At 44.6% G+C, this 17,589-nt stretch overlaps 1 protein-coding gene across 1 annotated transcript in view; it reads left to right on the forward strand.

Moving 5' to 3' along the window:
• Positions 1-414: 414 nt before the first annotated feature.
• Positions 415-17,589, forward strand: part of ZNF398 (zinc finger protein 398) — a 28,120-nt gene continuing 10,945 nt past the window's right edge. Inside the window, exons 1-4 of the mRNA XM_082473693.1 lie at positions 415-560; positions 3,752-4,147; positions 11,295-11,421; positions 11,959-12,072. Of these exons, the coding sequence (XP_082329819.1) occupies positions 537-560; positions 3,752-4,147; positions 11,295-11,421; positions 11,959-12,072 (661 nt within the window). The 5' untranslated portion in view covers positions 415-536. The remainder of the gene's footprint in view (positions 561-3,751; positions 4,148-11,294; positions 11,422-11,958; positions 12,073-17,589) is intronic.

The following is a 17,589-nucleotide window of genomic DNA, read 5'->3' on the forward strand; positions in this document are numbered from 1 at the left end:
TTGGGCCTCCAGGAAGAAAAACACTTCCCAGAATGAGCCCTGGTTTGCGGCTGGGCTCTAAGCACCAATCTGCTGAGCACTCTCGGGGTGTGTGAGAAAACAAGACCCACTTAGTTCCGTAGAACAAACCATCCGCGAGCGGAGCCGAGCGAAGCCCAGCCAGCCGGTGGGGCGCAAGTGGCCGCCGGGGCCGGCAGGGGGCGCGCTGCCGCGGCGGGCGGGCGGCGCGTCTAGGCCCGAGCGGTCCCGGGGGTGCGCTCGGTGCCCACAAAGCGCCAGCTGAGGGGCCGTTGCGGGCTGAGCGCGGCTGAGCCTGCCCGCCACCCGAGCTCCACCGGCCGGCCGCCCCGCGCCTCTGCCGCGTCCCCGCGCCCCGAGCAGCCGGGCCCGACGGCAGTGCGAGAGCCGGGTCGGGAAGGCAGGGCCGGGCGGGCGCCGCCTGCGGAGAGGCCGGGGGCCGGCCTGCGTGGGGCAGCGCGGAGGCGGCGGCGGCGGCGGCGGCGGCGACTCCGGCCCGGGCCGGACAGCGCAGGACCATGGCCGAGGCAGCCCCGGCTCCGGTAAGGGCGGCCCGCGGGCCGAGCGCAGTGAGCCTGGGAGGGTCGGGGCGCCTCGGGCTCTGCGATCGGACTCGAGGGAAGGGAGGAGGGCGGGGAGCCCGGCCTGTCAGGCGCGGGGCCCCGGAGCGGGGCGCAGCCCGGACGGCCGAGCACAGACACCCCCCGGGGTCCCGCCGGCAGGGGAGGGGCCTGAGGGGGACCCCGACGCCGAGAGCGGGTCTGGGACAGCTCGCCCTCCCCCATCGTTGGGTCCCTGCGCCTGGGTGTGAGGCCCCGGCTCGCCCATCCCGTTTGGAGGTTTCCAGCGGAGAGAGCCTCTTACACCAATGAAAGAGGAATGAGTGAAGCGATCCTCGCCTGGTGCCAGCCCCGCTCCTGCCTGCCGGACGCGGGGCAGTGGGGTTGGCTTGGTTTGGGGTTTTCATCAGCCGTTCTCCAGCCCTGGGAGCCGACCCCACAGTCACCCTCGCTGCCGCCTCCGTGAGCCTCGCACAGCCACAGATGCCGTGGTGACTGCAACACTTAGGTGTGTTGAAGGAGCGCCGGCGGACAGGGATCCCCAGTGCCCAGCCCGTGACGATGCCGGACACGCAGGAGGCCCTCCGTCGGGATTGCAGAGTGAACGACTGGTGCAGGTTCCGAGGGCGGGATTACCTTCTGCGTGTTTTATTCATTACGCGGATGTTTACTGCAGGCCTGCCGCGTGCCAAGCCCGCTCCGGCAGTTGCTAAGCCTGCAGAGCTGACCGAGACAGTCGCTGCGCACAAGAGCCGTGCAGAACCAGCAGGGACTAGTCAAGTAACAGGACCGGAAACGATGCCTTGGATTTGCCAGCTAAGAAGCCTCTGCTCACGCCAAGGAGAGTCATTGTAGTGGATTAGGAGCCAGACTGGCCTACAGAGTAGTGACCCGAAAGTGAGAGGGGGAGGAAGAGGCGGAAAAAGGAAGAAGCAGCAGCATTGGGGTGGGGGATCGAGCAGAGGGACTGTCATCTGTGCCCTCAGACCTATTTTTCCCTTTTGGATCTTGTTTTTCAATATGGTAGAGATGATCATGTGTCTATATGCCAGCCCTGTCCAATAGAAACATAATAGAAGCCACATATATAACCTTAAATTTTCTAGCAGTCACGTTTTATTTTATTTTATTTTATTTTATTTATTTACTTACTTATTTTTGCCCAGTGGCCTGCTGAGCCCTTGGCAGTGAAAGCGCAGAGTCCTAACCACTGGATGTTAGGGAATTCCCAGTAGTCACATTTTAGAAGTAAAGAGAAATAGCTGAAATGTACTTTAATGATATGTTCTGTTTAACCCAAGGCTTACAAAATATTTCAGTGTGTAATTAGTATTAAGAAATGATCGATGACGTTTTACATTTTCTCCCCATACTCAGTCTTCAAACTCTGGTGTGTATTTTTTACTCACGGCGCATCTCAATGGAAATAAATGCATCTCAAGTGTTCAGTAGCCACATGTGGCTACCATATTGAACAGTGCAGGTCTGTCCCATGGAGAAGACCCAGGAGAGATTGAAACATTGACCATAAACAAGAGAAAAGATCCGTGTACCTAAAACTGTGGAAGGAGGTGGCATTCAGAGCATAAAGTGGAGAGATCAGTTTTAAACAGGATGAACCTTTTTCCTGAGGGAAGGAAAGAAGAAAGCATGGACTAAGCTACTGATGAGTTTGAAGTGGGAAGGAGTGTGAAGAAAACGAAGAGAAAGAGGAGAACGTTGAGAGAGTTGAGGTCTAATAGTTCGAACCCTCTTCTCAAAGTAGGAGGCCGCGTCATCGCCTGAGAGTGAGGGGCCCCCAGCGGACAGGGGTCTTCCTGCCCAGCCTGCGCCCCCTGAAGCAGCAACAGCAGCATCACCTTGTTTTCAGTGCAAACTCCCGGTTTTCCTCCCAGACCTACTGAATCAGAGTCTTGCATTTTAGCAGGACCTCCAGATGACGCTGACGCCCATTAGTTTGAGAGGCGCTGTACTAAAAGCTGGACAGGGCCAGGGGCTTGTAGTGGCCACTCTGTGGCATGGGAAGAGGAGCATGGGGGCGCAGGGCAGTGCTGAGTCCCTGCCGAGCTTAGAGACCACGGGTGTGTGGTGACACCAGTTTACCCGGTTGTGTGACTTCATTTCGTAGGGCTTACCAGCCTGCTTCCAGGAACAGAGAATGAGAACAACTGAACTGATTCAAAGCTGGAGGTTAGCCGAGCAGGTGAGGCAGAAAGGCAGACGAGTGAGGGGGTTGAAGTTAGCTGAAATGATCAGCCAAGGAAGAGAGCAAAGCCCGGAGCAGGCCGGTAAACCGGGAGCAAATGGAACGGTCAATGGTTCAGTGGGATTGCAGAGCAGGTGAAAGGAGAAAAAGGTAGTGGGAGAGCTGCAGAGACCGGAGGTTGTGGCCAAAGAGCCGGTTGTTGAACTCGTAGAGTCAGAAGGCTTTGCAGAGGTTATCCTCATCCAACCTCCCATTTGTTGTAGGAGTTTCATTTTCTATACACTCTTTGTTCCAAGGTATGTTCAGTGAGGGGGCAGCCTGTTATGTTCTTGGAAAGATCTAGTTCAGAACGTATTTATATAGGCCAGAGTTTACGTTCCTGAAAATTTCATGTTGGTTCTAGTTCTGCCCTCTGGAGTAACACAGTATAGGAGTAAACAAGTCTGTCCTGCCTTCTGTTTTATAACCCTCAAGTATTTGAAAATCGCTGTCATGCTTTCTCCACACTCAACATTCTCAGCTTATTCAGCTACTACTGAATGATATGGTTGTGGCTTGTCAGCAGGGTGATGGATGGGGCCAGAGCCTAAGTCAATAAATAAGGGGTTTATCAGAAGGGCACTGAGCTCACTGAAACCTGGAAAGATCCTGATGCACTTAGAGCTTTTCCAGAGACAAAGGATGCAGCAGCAACCTGGCCTCTGGGTGATTGGCTCTGTGCCAGGCTGCTTCTTGATCCAGTTTCACCTGTTCACTGTCTTATCTACTCCATCCTTCAACCACCAAAGCAATTCTCTTGGCTTTTTATGTCAATGAGCTCCATAAAGATGAGGCTTATGCAGGCACTACTAAAACTATATTTAGATTAATCTCCGCTGGCCACTTAAGCAGCACTTACCTCATTTTAGTTCGGATTAGGGCTCCTTCTAACACTCAGTGTCTCGTCTCCTCTCTCCACTGCACACAGACTTCTGAATGGGACTCCGAATGCCTTACATCCCTGCAGGCGCTTCCTCTTCCCACACCCCCAGCAGCAAATGAAGCACACCTGCAGACTGCGGCCATCTCCTTGTGGACAGTAGTGGCGGCCGTGCAGGCTATCGAGAGAAAGGTGGAGGTCCACAGCCGGCGACTCCTGCACCTGGAAGGACGGACAGGGACGGCCGAGAAGAAGCTGGCCAGCTGCGAAAAGACAGTGGCTGATCTCGGGAACCAGCTGGAGGGCAAGTGGGCGGTGCTGGGGACCCTGCTGCAGGAGTACGGGCTGCTGCAGAGGCGTCTGGAGAACTTGGAGAACCTGCTGAGGAACAGGAACTTCTGGATCCTGCGGCTGCCCCCCGGTATTAAAGGAGATATCCCAAAGGTAATACCTCCACTTCTGCGTGCAGAGTGCTACCACTAGACCTTACACTATTAGCAAGGGGTAGTCTTGGTCAATCAGTTTGGCTGAAGGAACCAAGAAGTTGTTTTGTGTTTTGTCTATTTTGGAAGCATTCCATGTTCAATTTAGTGATCATTTGAAGTGTCAAACTTCAGATTGGAAAACTCTTCCCAATCCAAAGTTGGCTATCCGGCAGATGGATTTTTTTCTCTTTTGCTTTCTCCTGCCCATTATCCCCAAGTCACTTTTTTCTTTATTAACCTGTCTGCTACAGTCTTGGTTGGAAACAAAAGTAAATATTATTTAAATCAGTCAATTTGAATTTGTTGGAAATTCTGGTAAAAAAAAAAAAAGTTAGAGGACAGAGGAAGGGGTGTGGAGTTAAGTGGTTAATATAAGGTTTGGGGCTGTCTGTGGGTCTAGGGTCCACGTGGGCCCTGTCCTGCAGCACCCTTTCCAGCGTGCGCCACAGTGCTAGGGCCCGGCCCTTCTGAAGGGAATAGTCCCTAAAACAACAGGAAATAAACATGGTTCTTGAGCTATGGAAGACAGCCTTGAGGCAGCTAGTTTCCAAACATGCCCGTTTATTTATTCGTTTATTCAACAAATACTTCTTGAACACTTACTATTTGCTTGATATCTACTTCCTGAAGGCACAGCAGTGAACAATTCTTGTAAGCTCCCCTGGAGCTTAAATTTTAGGGGGAAAGATAAAATAAACAAACAAAATAAATCCATTTAAGTACTTTGATAAAAATAAAAGTGCTATCTGGTGATTTATTTTTTAGATTGGATGTCACAGAAGGTCTCATAAAGTAGCTAATTTGTAGGCTGAGACTAAATGACAGGAAGGAACCTACTGGGAGAAGATCTGAGGAAGAGCTTTCTAGGTTAAAGAATACCTGGTGCAATGTCCCAAAGGCACAAACAAACTTGAAACACTGAGGGGAAGGAAAAAGACCAGTTGGCTGGTGTGCAGTGAATAAGTGGAGCTAGAGAAGCAGGGGGGCAGCTCATTTAGGGCAGTGTTTTTCAGCCCTAGCTGTACAGGAATCACCTGGGGGGGCTTTTAAAATTTTGATGGGCATCACATCTAGAGGTTCGGACTTAACAGGTTCAGGATGGGGCCTAATCATTAATCTTAAAACTCCATAGTTCGAAAAGAGTCATGTACCAAAATGTTCATTGCAGCTCTATTTACAACAGCCAGGACATGGAAGCAACCTAAGTGTCCATCATCGGATGAATGGATAAAGATGTGGCACATATATACAATGGAATATTACTCAGCCATAAAAAGAAACGAAATTGAGTTATTTGTAGTGAGGTGGATGGAGTTAGAGTCTGTCATACAGAGTGAAGTAAGTCAGAAAGAGAAAAACAAATACAGTATGCTAACACATATATATGGAATCTAAGGGAAAAAAAAAAGGTCATGAAGAACATAGTGGTAAGATGGGAATAAAGATACAGACCTACTAGAGAATGGACTTGAGGATATGGGGAGGGGGAAGGGTAAGCTGTGACAAAGTGAGAGAGTGGCATGGACATATATACACTACCAAACCTAAAATAGATAGCTAGTGGGAAGCAACCGCATAGCACAGGGAGATCAGCTCGGTGCTTTGTGACCACCTAGAGGGGTGGGATAGCGAGGGTGGGAGGGAGGGAGATGCAAGAGGGAAGGGATATGGGAACATATGTATATGTATAACTGATTCACTTTGTTATAAAGCAGAAACTAACACACCATTGTAAAGCAATTATACTCCAATAAAGATGTTAAAAAAAAAAAACTCCATAGATAATTCTAATATGCAACTACGGTTGTGAACCACGGACATAGGGCATTGGAAACTGAGGTAAGGAATGTGGACTTTATCTTGGGTGTAATGGGAAGATTGGGGGATTTTATAGCGGAAGAGTTATATCTGGTCTGTATTTTGAAAGAATCTCTTTGGCCGCTCTGGGCCGAATGGGTCATGGGGGTAAGAACAGAAGCAGGGAGAAAACAATAAGGCAGCTGTAATAGTAGGAGGGCCGAGAGTGGCTTGAGTGAGGGTGGCAGCAGTGGAGATGGAGACAAGTGGACAGATTCAGGCTGTTTTGATGGTAAAATTGACGGTAGGACTTACTAATGGGAATTAGGGAAGGAGGAATTAAGAAAAATAGCTGTAAATTAACTGTGATAATTTACTGAGCACTTACTGTTGTAAGTGCCTTAATTACTTTCATAAGACTCCTAACTTGCCCAAGATCATGCAGTCAGTAAATATAAATAATGGAGTTGTACTGTGACCCAGTTGGCTCCAGAGCGTATGCTCTTAACCACCGGCTCTTAGGCTTTTGACTTGAAGGACCGGATGGATGGTGTCGGCATTTACAGAGGTGGGGATACTTCAGGGTGGGAAGGAATTAGTTCTCCTTTGGCAGCATTGGTTTGAGATGGCTGGGATACGTTCAGGAGAGATGTTAAGTGATCTTTGAAGCTCAAAGGTGAGAAATATTTGGAAATCATTGACGTACAGATTGTATTGTAAGTCATGAGGCTGGAGGTGATTACTTCGGGAGAGAATGTGGAGAAGCAGCAGAAAGATTCCAAGGACCAAGCGCCCGTGAGTGGGAGTGGTGGCCAGTGAGTGTGTGGGTCACAGGGTCAAGGGACAGTGGTTGTGTGGGTTAATGTGTTACTGAGAGGGCTAGAAAGGTGAGGATGGTGAATACAACTTGGCGACACAGCCTCGCTGGGGACCTTGCAAGAGTTGTCTTAGTGCAGTGGCGGGGATAGAAGGCTGGGTGCAGCAGGCTGAAGAGTGAACGGGAAGAGAGGCGATGGAGGCTCCTTTAAGACTTGCAGGGGAGGGGAGCAGAGGTGAGCAGGAGGCCGGAGGGGTCAGAGTCAGCATCTTAGAGAGAACCTTCCCCACAGTGTGTTTTGTTTGTGTATCTGGAGCGCCTCCAGAGGTTTTTTTGGGTAATTTAAACTTAGTATTTGCCATAAAGTTACTTACTGTCTTACCGGGATGAATGGATAACATTTAAACTGTCCATCTTAAACTCCAAAGTCATATATAAAATAATGTGATTTCTCTCAAAGATTTCTTCATGAAATTGAAATATATCGAAGATTTACTAGATTGAAACATGGGCCACAAAGAAATTTTGTGTCCTTGATTTGTTGAAAATGCTCTTATTCTGCCCTTACTTTTGAATGCCAAATTCAAAATAATTTTCCCTCAAAATTTTTTTCTTAATTTTAATTTTTTAAATTGTGGTAAAATATATGACATAAAATTTACCATTTTGGGGGGGAGGGGAAAAAAGAAAAAATATTTACCATTTTAACCATTTTAAGTGTACAGTTCAGTGGCATTAAGTACATTCATATTGTTATGCAACTATCACCACCAACCATCTTCAGAACGTCTTCATTTTGCAAAACTTTAATGCTGCACCTATATAACCCCCCCATTCCCCCCTCCCCCAGCCCCTGGCAACCCCGCTTCTGCTTTCTGTCTCTGTGAATCTGTCTGCTCTAGGTCCTCATCTAGGTAGGGTCATACAGTATGACATCCGTCCCCGTATGACTGGCTTATTTCACTGAGCATGACCTCTCCCAGGTTCATCCATGTTGGAGCAGGTGTCAGAATTTCCTTTTTAAGACTGAATAATATTCCATTTCTCTCATAGTTTTAAAGGCATTGGTCCTTTGTCTCATAACATCAAATGCCATTGATGAAAAGTTTAATAACAAATCAATTCTCGTTTGTTTGTAAGAAATCTCTTTTTTTTTTTTTTCCTCTCTGGAAGATTTTATCTTCTATTTGTACTTTGTTTTTCTAAAATTTGTTGAGGATGTGTCTGGGTGTAGGTCTTTTAAAATTTTTGTTGGGCACTCGGTGTGACCTTTCAGTCAGAAGACTGATATGTTTTCCACTTTGGAAAATTTTCTTCTGTGATTCTATTTTTATAATTTTTCATTTCCCCCTTTCACATTTTTTTCTGTTCTCTTTCTGGAATTACTGTTTGACAGATGATGGATTATTGTCTTTGTGTCTTTAACGTTTCCTTCATATTTTTCACCTTTTAAACTAGAGTTCTGTGACGTTTCCTTCCAGCCTTTCTTTTATTTTAACAAGTATATATTTAATTTTCCAGAATATTTATTTTCTCCTTTTTTAAAGCAGCCTGAATTTTTTTTTTAATGGATGCAGTATCTACTTGAGTGTCTCTGAGAATATGTATTAGAGCTTTTTTTTTTTTTAATTCTCTAGGATTGTTTGCAGTGTGTGTTCATCTTGATGCTGTTAGTTTTACTTTTTCAATATCGAATAATCCTTGGTTGTTTGTAGGTTAATTAAGAGGTTAATTTGAGGAAGCTGGTGTGTTTTCTCTGCCACCATGTAAGTCTGTTTAACCAAAGGATCTTTCCTTTGCAGGAGAGGCTCTCTCCATAGGTGCCCGATGTAGGTGGGCTTCACTTTAAGGTGCTGTGCAAGGAGCAAACAGGCAGTGCGGGGGCCACCCAGAGGCCAGGAGTAAGGTGGTACTCTAAGTTGTCAGCACCGCACTGGGACCGGGTGCTGTCTCCAGGCAGGTTTTTTTGTTTTTTAAAAATATTTATTTATTTTTGGCTGCGTTGGGTCTTCATTGCTGCGCACGGGCTTTCTCTAGTTGTGGCGAGTGGGGGCAACTCTTCGCTGCAGTGTGCAGGCTTCTCATTGCGGTGGCTTCTCTTGTTGCGGAGCATGGGTTCTAGGCGTGTGGGCTTCAGTAGTTGTGGCTCTCGGGCTCATTAGTTGTGGCTCGTGGGCTCTAGAGCGCAGGCTCAGTAGTTGTGGCGCACGGGCTTAGTTGCTCTGCGGCATGTGGGATCTTCCCGGACCAGGGCTCGAACCCGTATTCCCTGCATTGGCAGGCGGATTCCTAACCACTGTGCCACCACGGAAGCCCTCCAGGTGGGTTTTTTAATTTCTTTAGAGTTGAGGTCTGGGTTTCAGCTTTGGGGTAAATGCTGCTTTACCAGGGCTGATGAGGACAAGGCAGGGGGGCCCCGCTATTCCAAAGATAGACCTCCAGACTGCAGTTTATAACCAGTAACCCCTACTCAGCATCTCTGCCAGCTTTGAGCTTGGAATTCTCTGGATTCGTCACTGCAGTCCTTTCCTGTGTGTTGTCAGAGATGCAGCTTCCTCGTACCTTAGGCCCCAGCACAGGCGCATCCTCTAGGTCTCAGTGAGAAACTCATCAGAAATTCTGATCTAGTGACGGCCTCTCCTTCTCATTCTTGGTACTGTTATTTAATCCCTCCTGATCTTATTTACTGTCATTTCAATGGAACTCTGGGTGGAAAGGGAAGTACATGTGTGTTTAGTTCACAATCTTGAACCAGAAGCCCATCTCAATCCTTTATTTTTGTCATTATTTTATCACATGTGTTTCTGTTGTAAGCTATCACAAATCTTTTCTGTAGTGAGATTAGACAAAAAATTAACTATTGAGCATCTACATTTGCCTCAGTTGGTTTTAGATGCTGAGCAGGATGTAAAATGAGTAATTTATGGTTCTAGCTCCTAAGGAACAAAACTTATGGTTGGGGAAAAAAAGATGACACAAATGAAGCAATTAGAGAGAAATTAATTGCCTCATAGAATTGTATAGACCTTTGTATTTTAAAGGATATGTTAAGTGTATGAAGATGAGTATCTTTTTATTGAATTTTTTAATTTGGGGAAAAAAGTATATGTGTATATATTAGTTACCCAGAGTCTTTCTTGCTCTTGGATATTTCTTTTCCCGTAGCATCCTGTTTTTATTTTATGGGTTTAATATCTCTCGAATCTTTATGGGATTACTAATTAAGGTTTTTTTTTTTTTTTTTTATAAATTTATTTATTTATTTATTTTTGGATGTGTTGGGTCTTAGTTTCTGTGCAAGGGCTTTCTCCAGTTGCGGCGAGCGGGGGCCACTCTTCATTGCGGTGCGCGGGCCTCTCACTGTCGCGGCCTCTCCCGTTGCGGAGCACAGGCTACAGACGCGCAGGCTCAGTAGTTGTGGCTCACGGGCCTAGCCGCTCCGCGGCATGTGGGATCTTCCCGGACCGGGGCACGAACCCGTGTCCCCTGCATTGGCAGGCGGATTCCTAACCACTGCGCCACCAGGGAAGCCCACTAATTAAGGTTTTAAAAAAAAATTCTGTTGCCTAGGTATTTCTATTTTTTCCACAGTTATTTTTTTCCCTCCTTTTATTTTAGTCTTTCTTGATCATGTGGCAGGATTTCTCTAAATGGTCACTGATACTTAGAAATAAGCTCATATTTAAGAATAAAACTGTTGAAAGCCCTCAGGCAGGAAAAGGAAGAGCTAGCCATTATGATGATGGCAGAAGGAGAAGAGCTTTACACTAGGGGATAGTGCCCGTACTTGGTGCCTTAATTCCCCAGGCAACTCTTGTATTTCTTTCCAGAGAAACATATCCATTTGCCTGTGGATAAGCTCCTAGCTTTAGACAGAATTGTGCTGGAAGGTGGGAGGATTCTGTTCTGTATATGACCATTTCCTTCATGAAACCTTGACTCCAACAAGGCAGAATCCATAATTGTTCTCTGAATGCACTCTCCAATGTCCCATGCTTAAATGTTTTTCCCATTCACATTAGGCCTGTTTATAACCTACCTGTCTTTTAGGACTGGCCAAAGTTCCATCTTTTCTAGACTGATCCCAACCCCATTATAGCTCTGTTTCCAAAATTTCTTGTCCATGTCATTAATTTGAATATAGTCATATGCTCCTTTTAGGCAGAAATGATATATTTATAATCTTGGTGCTTAGGATAAGCCTTGTACTTGATGGATATTCACAATATGTAGAGTTCTGTGAATTAAATCCTGCTTTGCATTTGTACCTACCTCTATGAGTGACTGTTTACACTCTCCTAGAACTCATAGCCCTAAAGTTTATCACAGTGAAAACACTGTCAACTCTTGGAGGTTAGATCTGTGTCTTAAATATTGCCTGTATCCTTTCAGCATCTCACATAGGTTTTTTGTAACTAGTAGGCATTTAGTAGAGATTTATTGAATGGTTAAATTGCAGTGAGAGAAACTAACCCCAGTGTTGTAATTTCAGGTGCCTGTGACATTTGATGACATCTCCATCTACTTTTCCACTCCAGAGTGGGAAAAATTAGAAGAATGGCAAAAGGAACTTTACAAGAATATCATGAAGGGCAACTACGAGTCTCTCATTTCCATGGGTGAGGCTAAGTTGGCACCTTTTGAATGAGGTGACAGCAGCTCCAAGAAGTCTCAGAATGGTCCCTTTTCCTCCAGTGTCCTCATTTTCACTCTGTCCTCACACTTCTGGTTCCAAGCGAAAGATTTCCAGTTCACGCTTGCTAAATAGGAAATCATGATCTCTCCTTCTGCCAAATCATGGGGCAGAGAATGAAGTTCAAGGTTATGGGTGTGCCAGCTGCAGTGGTTTCCATGGTATCCTTCACTTTGAAAGGGCCTTGCCTCTCCTCCTCGAGGCACACTCTTACTCCATGGAAGTAGCAGGCCGTGCCCAAGTAGCACATGTGCCTTTCCCACACCTCACCTCTCCTCTTACCTGTTTCCTAATAGATACCGTCCATAGTTGGAGGTGAATGGATGGGGGGAGGTGATCTAGACTCTAAAAGAAATTCCCTGGGCCTGTGGACCTCACAGCCTTCAGTTCAGCTTTTATGGCCATGAGTTGTCATCCTCATTTATCACTTCGTCATACCCTCTTTCCCATTTTCCTCTCCTAGATTATGCCATGAATCAACCTGATGTCTTATCTCAGATTCAGCCAGAAGGGGGCCATAATACAGAGGACCAGGCAGGGCCAGAGGGAAGTGAGATTCCCACAGATCCCAGTGAAGGTGAGTGAGAGAAGAGAGCATCCACTCCTTGTCTCCCTTTCCTGGTCAGAGATGATGGCTCAGAACTAAGGTAAGCAGGGCTTGGGGCTTCTAGAGCCTCTCAGTCCTAAAGCAAGTAGACTGCAAATGGGTCATCAGGCATTTAAATAGAGCTTAGAGATAACCTTGTCCAGGGCCTTCGCTCATCCGTACCACACACCTAAGGGCTATTGAGGGAATGTGTGCCCAGGTGTTCAGAAGTGCTAAGGGGCTGGGAGTCTGCCTGGTCCCTCGGGGACGCACTTAACTGGCAGACCCTGATGGCATCCACCTGGGCAAAGTGGATTTTGCCCAGTTTGGGAGCCAGCTATCATTAGTTAACTCTCCCTGGTTTTTTTGGTTGGCAGCTCCTTGATATTGTGTGGGAAAGACTGCTAGTCAAAGTCCAGTATTATTTCTCTCAAGTCCCACCTCTGTTATCAGAAAAATCTCATGCAATTTTTGTTCTTTGATAGATAGAAAGCTCACAGAAAATTCATCCTCCAGACATCTCTATTAGATGAACTTCTCTGACAACCCACCCCCGCCCCATACACTGTTATTTTTTCTAACATTTTATTATGAAAATTTTCAAACAATCAGAACAGTTGAAATAATTTTACAATGAACACCTAGATACCTATCACCTAGATTCTATCACTAACATTTTACTGTACTTCCCTATTACATATATATCCATCCCTGCATCCCTCTATCCCCACATCAATACATCTTATTTTTCATGTATTTCAAAATCAGTACAGATATCAATACATTTCCCCCTAATTAGTTCAGCATGAATATCATTTACCTAGAGTTCAATATCTGTTTATATTTTTTCTTTTGATGTAAATTTTTCTTTTTAATTTTATTTATTTATTTATGGCTGCATTGGGTCTTCGTTGCTGTGTGCGGGCTTCCTCTAGTTGCGGCGAGTGGGGGCTACTCTACATCATGGTGCGCGGGCTTCTCATTGCGGTGGCTTCTCTTGTTGTGGAGCACGGGCTCTAGGTACGTGGGGTTCAGTAGTTGTGGCTCACAGGCTCTAGAGCACAGGCTCAGTAGTTGTGGCACACGGGCTTAGTTGTTTCGCGGCATGTGGGATCTTCCCGGACCAGGGCTCGAACCCGTTTTCCCCTGCATTGGCAGGCAGATTTTTAACCACTGTGCCACCAGGAAAGTCCCATTCTCTGAGTTTTGAGGAACGTATATATCTGCTACCCACTATTTTTAAGAATGTGTAGGTGATTGTATTTAGGCAGTGTAACGGGTTGAATTTTATTTATCTCTATATCATGGATATAAATAATGAGTCTAAAATCATATCACAAATAAAGATGGGTTATTTGATTGCAGAAAAATTCATTATTGGAAATGGCTCCTTGGTCACCTTTGTTAGTTACATGACATAGTCCTCAGTGAGAAAAAATGAGTGTATCATTTTATTGTTTAGGGATGAATGGAAAAGGTATAAATAATTTGGTTTTGAGATTATATATGAAAGTTTGATTTAGCTTCCATCTTGTCAATTTATTTTTACCTTGGTTTTTAAGACTCTATTTGTGGGGGACTTCCCTGGAGGTCCAGCGGTTGAGACTTTGCCTTCCAGTGCAGGGGTGTGGGTTAGATCCCTGGTTGAGGAGCTGAGATCCCACATGCCTCAGGGCCAAAAAACCAAAACATAAAACAGAAGCAATATTGTAACAATTTCAATAAAGACTTTAAAAGTGGTCCACATCAAAAAAAAAAATCTTAAAAAGAGAAGACTCTATTTGTGGGTAGTTACCCTTTATACTTTAATACATTTTTATTTAGAATTAACAGTGTAAGCATTGCATTTATTTAGTACTCTGGTTTTATTCTTTAGAGTTTTAGCTTGCATTGGTGATTACCAACCTAGATATTTACCAGAACTTGAGGATAGAAGTCATATAATTTGGACTGATCAATATATAGCCTTTAAAAAATTCATATGTTTCTAACCTTTAGAACCCTTAATATTTTCCTCCTTTTAGGTTTAATTATATTTTAATGCCTTTTTATTCATTTAATTCAATTGTTTTCTTTTGGTTGCTCAAATTGTCAACAAGTGAGAGGACTTTTAAACTATCTCCTGTGTCTCCTGTGTCCTTCTAGTACTGCCTCAGTACTCGTTTTCTTAAAAAAATATGTTCCAGGCTGTGTTGGGATTTCCAAGACTTCTCCTAGGCCCAGTAATTTGCTGGGAGGACACACAGGACCCGGCATATAGTCATGCTCAGGGCTGAGATTTATTACAGTGAAAGGACACAAAGCAAAATCAGCAAAGGTTAAAGGCACTCAGGGCAAAGTCTGGAGGGAACCAGGGGCCAGCTTCCAGAGTCCCCTTTCAGTAGAGTCTCATAGGACACACTTAATTCCTCCAGCGATGAGTTGTGACAACATGTGCAGTGTGTTGTCTCCCAGAGAAGCTCTCTGGGGACTCAGCACCCAAGGCTGGTCACGTAGGCACCCTCTGTCTGGCATGTACCAAGATTCCAGACTCCCAGAAGGAAAGTGGATGTTCAACATAAACCACACTGTTTGTACAAACAGCTTAGGCCCAGTGAGGCACTCAACATATAGGAAAGTTTGATATCAGCATAGAGGGCTATTTGCCAGCCAAGCACCAACCTTGCAAGCAGGCCTTCTAAGGATAGGCAGTCTCAGGCCTGCTGTGTTAACAGGAGCCTATTTTAGATTTTCCTTCTCCTAACACATTAAAAAAGTCCTGTTTCCTTTCGGTGGAGAATAGTATTAACTGTCTGGTCATCAAGGTGCATAACAGACTGTCCACACGGATGCCAGGTAGATACTAATGCTGGGCCACTTTAGTGACAGAACTAATAAAGTATTTTTTTCGTAGATTATTCTTCACTTTAACCATTTATATCATTTTTAACATCTTGTTATTATAAAAAAAGGAATCAAAACTTTTCATTTTTGAGCAAGCAGCTTCTCTTTTCTTTAACATCATAATGTTTGTTTAATTTTTTTTTGTTTTTTTGGCTGTGCTGAGGGGCATGCAGGATCTTAGTTCCCTGACCAGGGATTGATCCTGGGCCCCCAGCAGTGGAAGCTTGGAGTCCTAACCACTGGACCCCCAGGGAATTTCCCATCTTTGTTTAATTTTAATACACCTTGTAATTTTTATTAGACCAGTGTGTTTACATTAAAATTTTGATGTACTTTTAGAAACAATTTTCTAAAATTATGTTTGGGTTTATCCATATTTCTTATAAAATAACACCCATAATTTATTATTGTATTCCATTTTAGAGCTTTAGGAAGAACTATGCATTGTAATTAAATAAAAATATGCATAGGTAGGCTAGATTTGGGGATAGCAATAGTGCCATGTGGCACCCCCTCCTTTTTATGTCCAGATATCTTAGAATTAATTTTATGCTCTGTCTCCATCACCATCATCTGAATCTGATGAAGGAAAAGAGAAATTATTATTCCTCCTAGGGAACAGTCATTGATGTCTAGTATCTTAGATAAAACTGCTTACAATGAGTACAAAATAGTAGTGAATGGGAGAATACAGAAAAATATAAACCTGAGATTTCTGAAATTCTTCTTTAACTCTATTACTAGGGCCAAAATACAGACCAGCTCTGTGTGTGTGTGGCCATTATTTGGTTGCTGATAGTTTTAATATTGAACTCCAATATTTTAGAATTCTTTGGAGAAAAGCCTTAACTAGGAAGTTCAGATGGAATAATTACCAAAATCCCATTATCTAGCCCTTCTTCTAGTTTGGAAGCCATGGACTAGAGCCAAGATTCTAGAATGACCCATAAGTAAAATAAATTCATTCTCAAACCTTGTAGTCCTGAGGAGACTTCTTTGATCATCATTGTTTTGGGTGCATCACCCTTATCTCCTTTATCACTGTTCACTCCAATCCAGCAAGGCCTAAACAAAATCAGCGACTAAGGCACATCCAAATATGATAATCCTTTTATTTTATTTTAGCCTATTTGCAAACAAGAATTATCCTGGAAATAAAACTTAGAGGTTTTAACTTATTACACAAATACTCAATATATTCACCTGCTATGTTACAGTTCCATACCTATTTCACAAAAGGTGCAAAAAAAGTTTTTATATCTTTACCAATGGTAGTTTCATGTGTCAAGTATTTTTATTGTCTGCTTAAGAATTCAAATCTCAGCACCAGTTTTTGTTTTAACTGAAGTATAGTTGATTTACAATGTTGTGCCAGTCTCTGCTGCACAGCAAAGTGACTCAGTTATACACATACAGATATTCTTTTTATATATTCTTTTCCATTAGGTTTATCACAGGATATTGAATATAGTTCCCTGTGCTATACAGTAGGACCTTGTTGTTTATCCATTCTAAATGTAATAGTTTGCATCTACCAACCCCAAACTCCTACTCTCCCCCTCCCCTTCCCCTCCCCCTCCCTTCCCCTCCCCCTCCCCTCCCCTCCCTCCTCCCCCTCCCTCCTCCCCCCTCCCCCGTCCCTCCTCCCCACCCCCCCCTTGTCAACCACAAGTCTGTTCTCTATGTCTGAGTCTGTTTCTGTTTTCTAGGTAGGTTCATTTGTGCCATATTTTAGATTCCACATATAAGTGATATCATATGGTATTTATCTTTCTCTTTCTGACTTATTTTACTTAGCATGATAATTTCTGGTTGCATACATGTTGCTGCAAATCTCAGCACCAGTTTTTTTTTGTTCTTTTAATTTTATTTATTTGTTTATTTATTGGCTGCATTGAGTCTTTGTTGCTGCGCGTGGGCTTTTCTCTAGTTGCAGTGAGTGGGGGCTGCTGTTCATTGCGGTGAGCAGGCTTCTCATTGCGGTGGCTTCTCTTGTTGTGGAGCATGGACTCTAGACGTACGGGCTTCAGTAGTTGTGGCGCGTGGGCTTCAGTAGTTGTGGCTCGCAGGCTCTAGAGCACAGGCTCAGTAGTTGTGGCGCACAGGCTTAGTTGCTCCGTGGCATGTGGGATCTTCCCGGACCAGGGCTCGAATCCGTGTTCCCTGCTTTGGCAGGTGGATTCTTAACCACTGCGCCACCAGGGAAGTCCCTCAGCACTTGTTTTAATTCACTTAGTTCATAATACCTTTGTATACATCCCAGAACCTCAAGGTTCCAGCTCCTTTTCAGACAGCCTGGGGCCTTACCTGTTTAAAACATATGCACACACACACATACAATAAGATCTCCTCATAGTTAAAATAACATTCAACCAGTGTAGATATTAAAATTTTATACTTTCTTGGGATCAGCCTTTCTATTTGAACTACCCCTCAAACCTAAAACCTCAGCATTTGTCGACTTCCTCTTACCTGATCACCATTTTCAGTTTTTCTGTCTTCTCTGGCTTTCTCCAAAGCCTGCTGCTTGCAGGAACCAATGATTTTACTTTCATTTGTGTCTCTTTAAGTATCCACTGTTGGGATTCCTCAGGCCTGTGCAGATGTACTCTGAGTGCTATTGTG

This window comes from Balaenoptera physalus (assembly GCF_965194825.1).
Source record: "Balaenoptera physalus genome assembly, chromosome: 8".
In the NCBI taxonomy this organism is placed as follows: domain Eukaryota; kingdom Metazoa; phylum Chordata; class Mammalia; order Artiodactyla; family Balaenopteridae; genus Balaenoptera; species Balaenoptera physalus.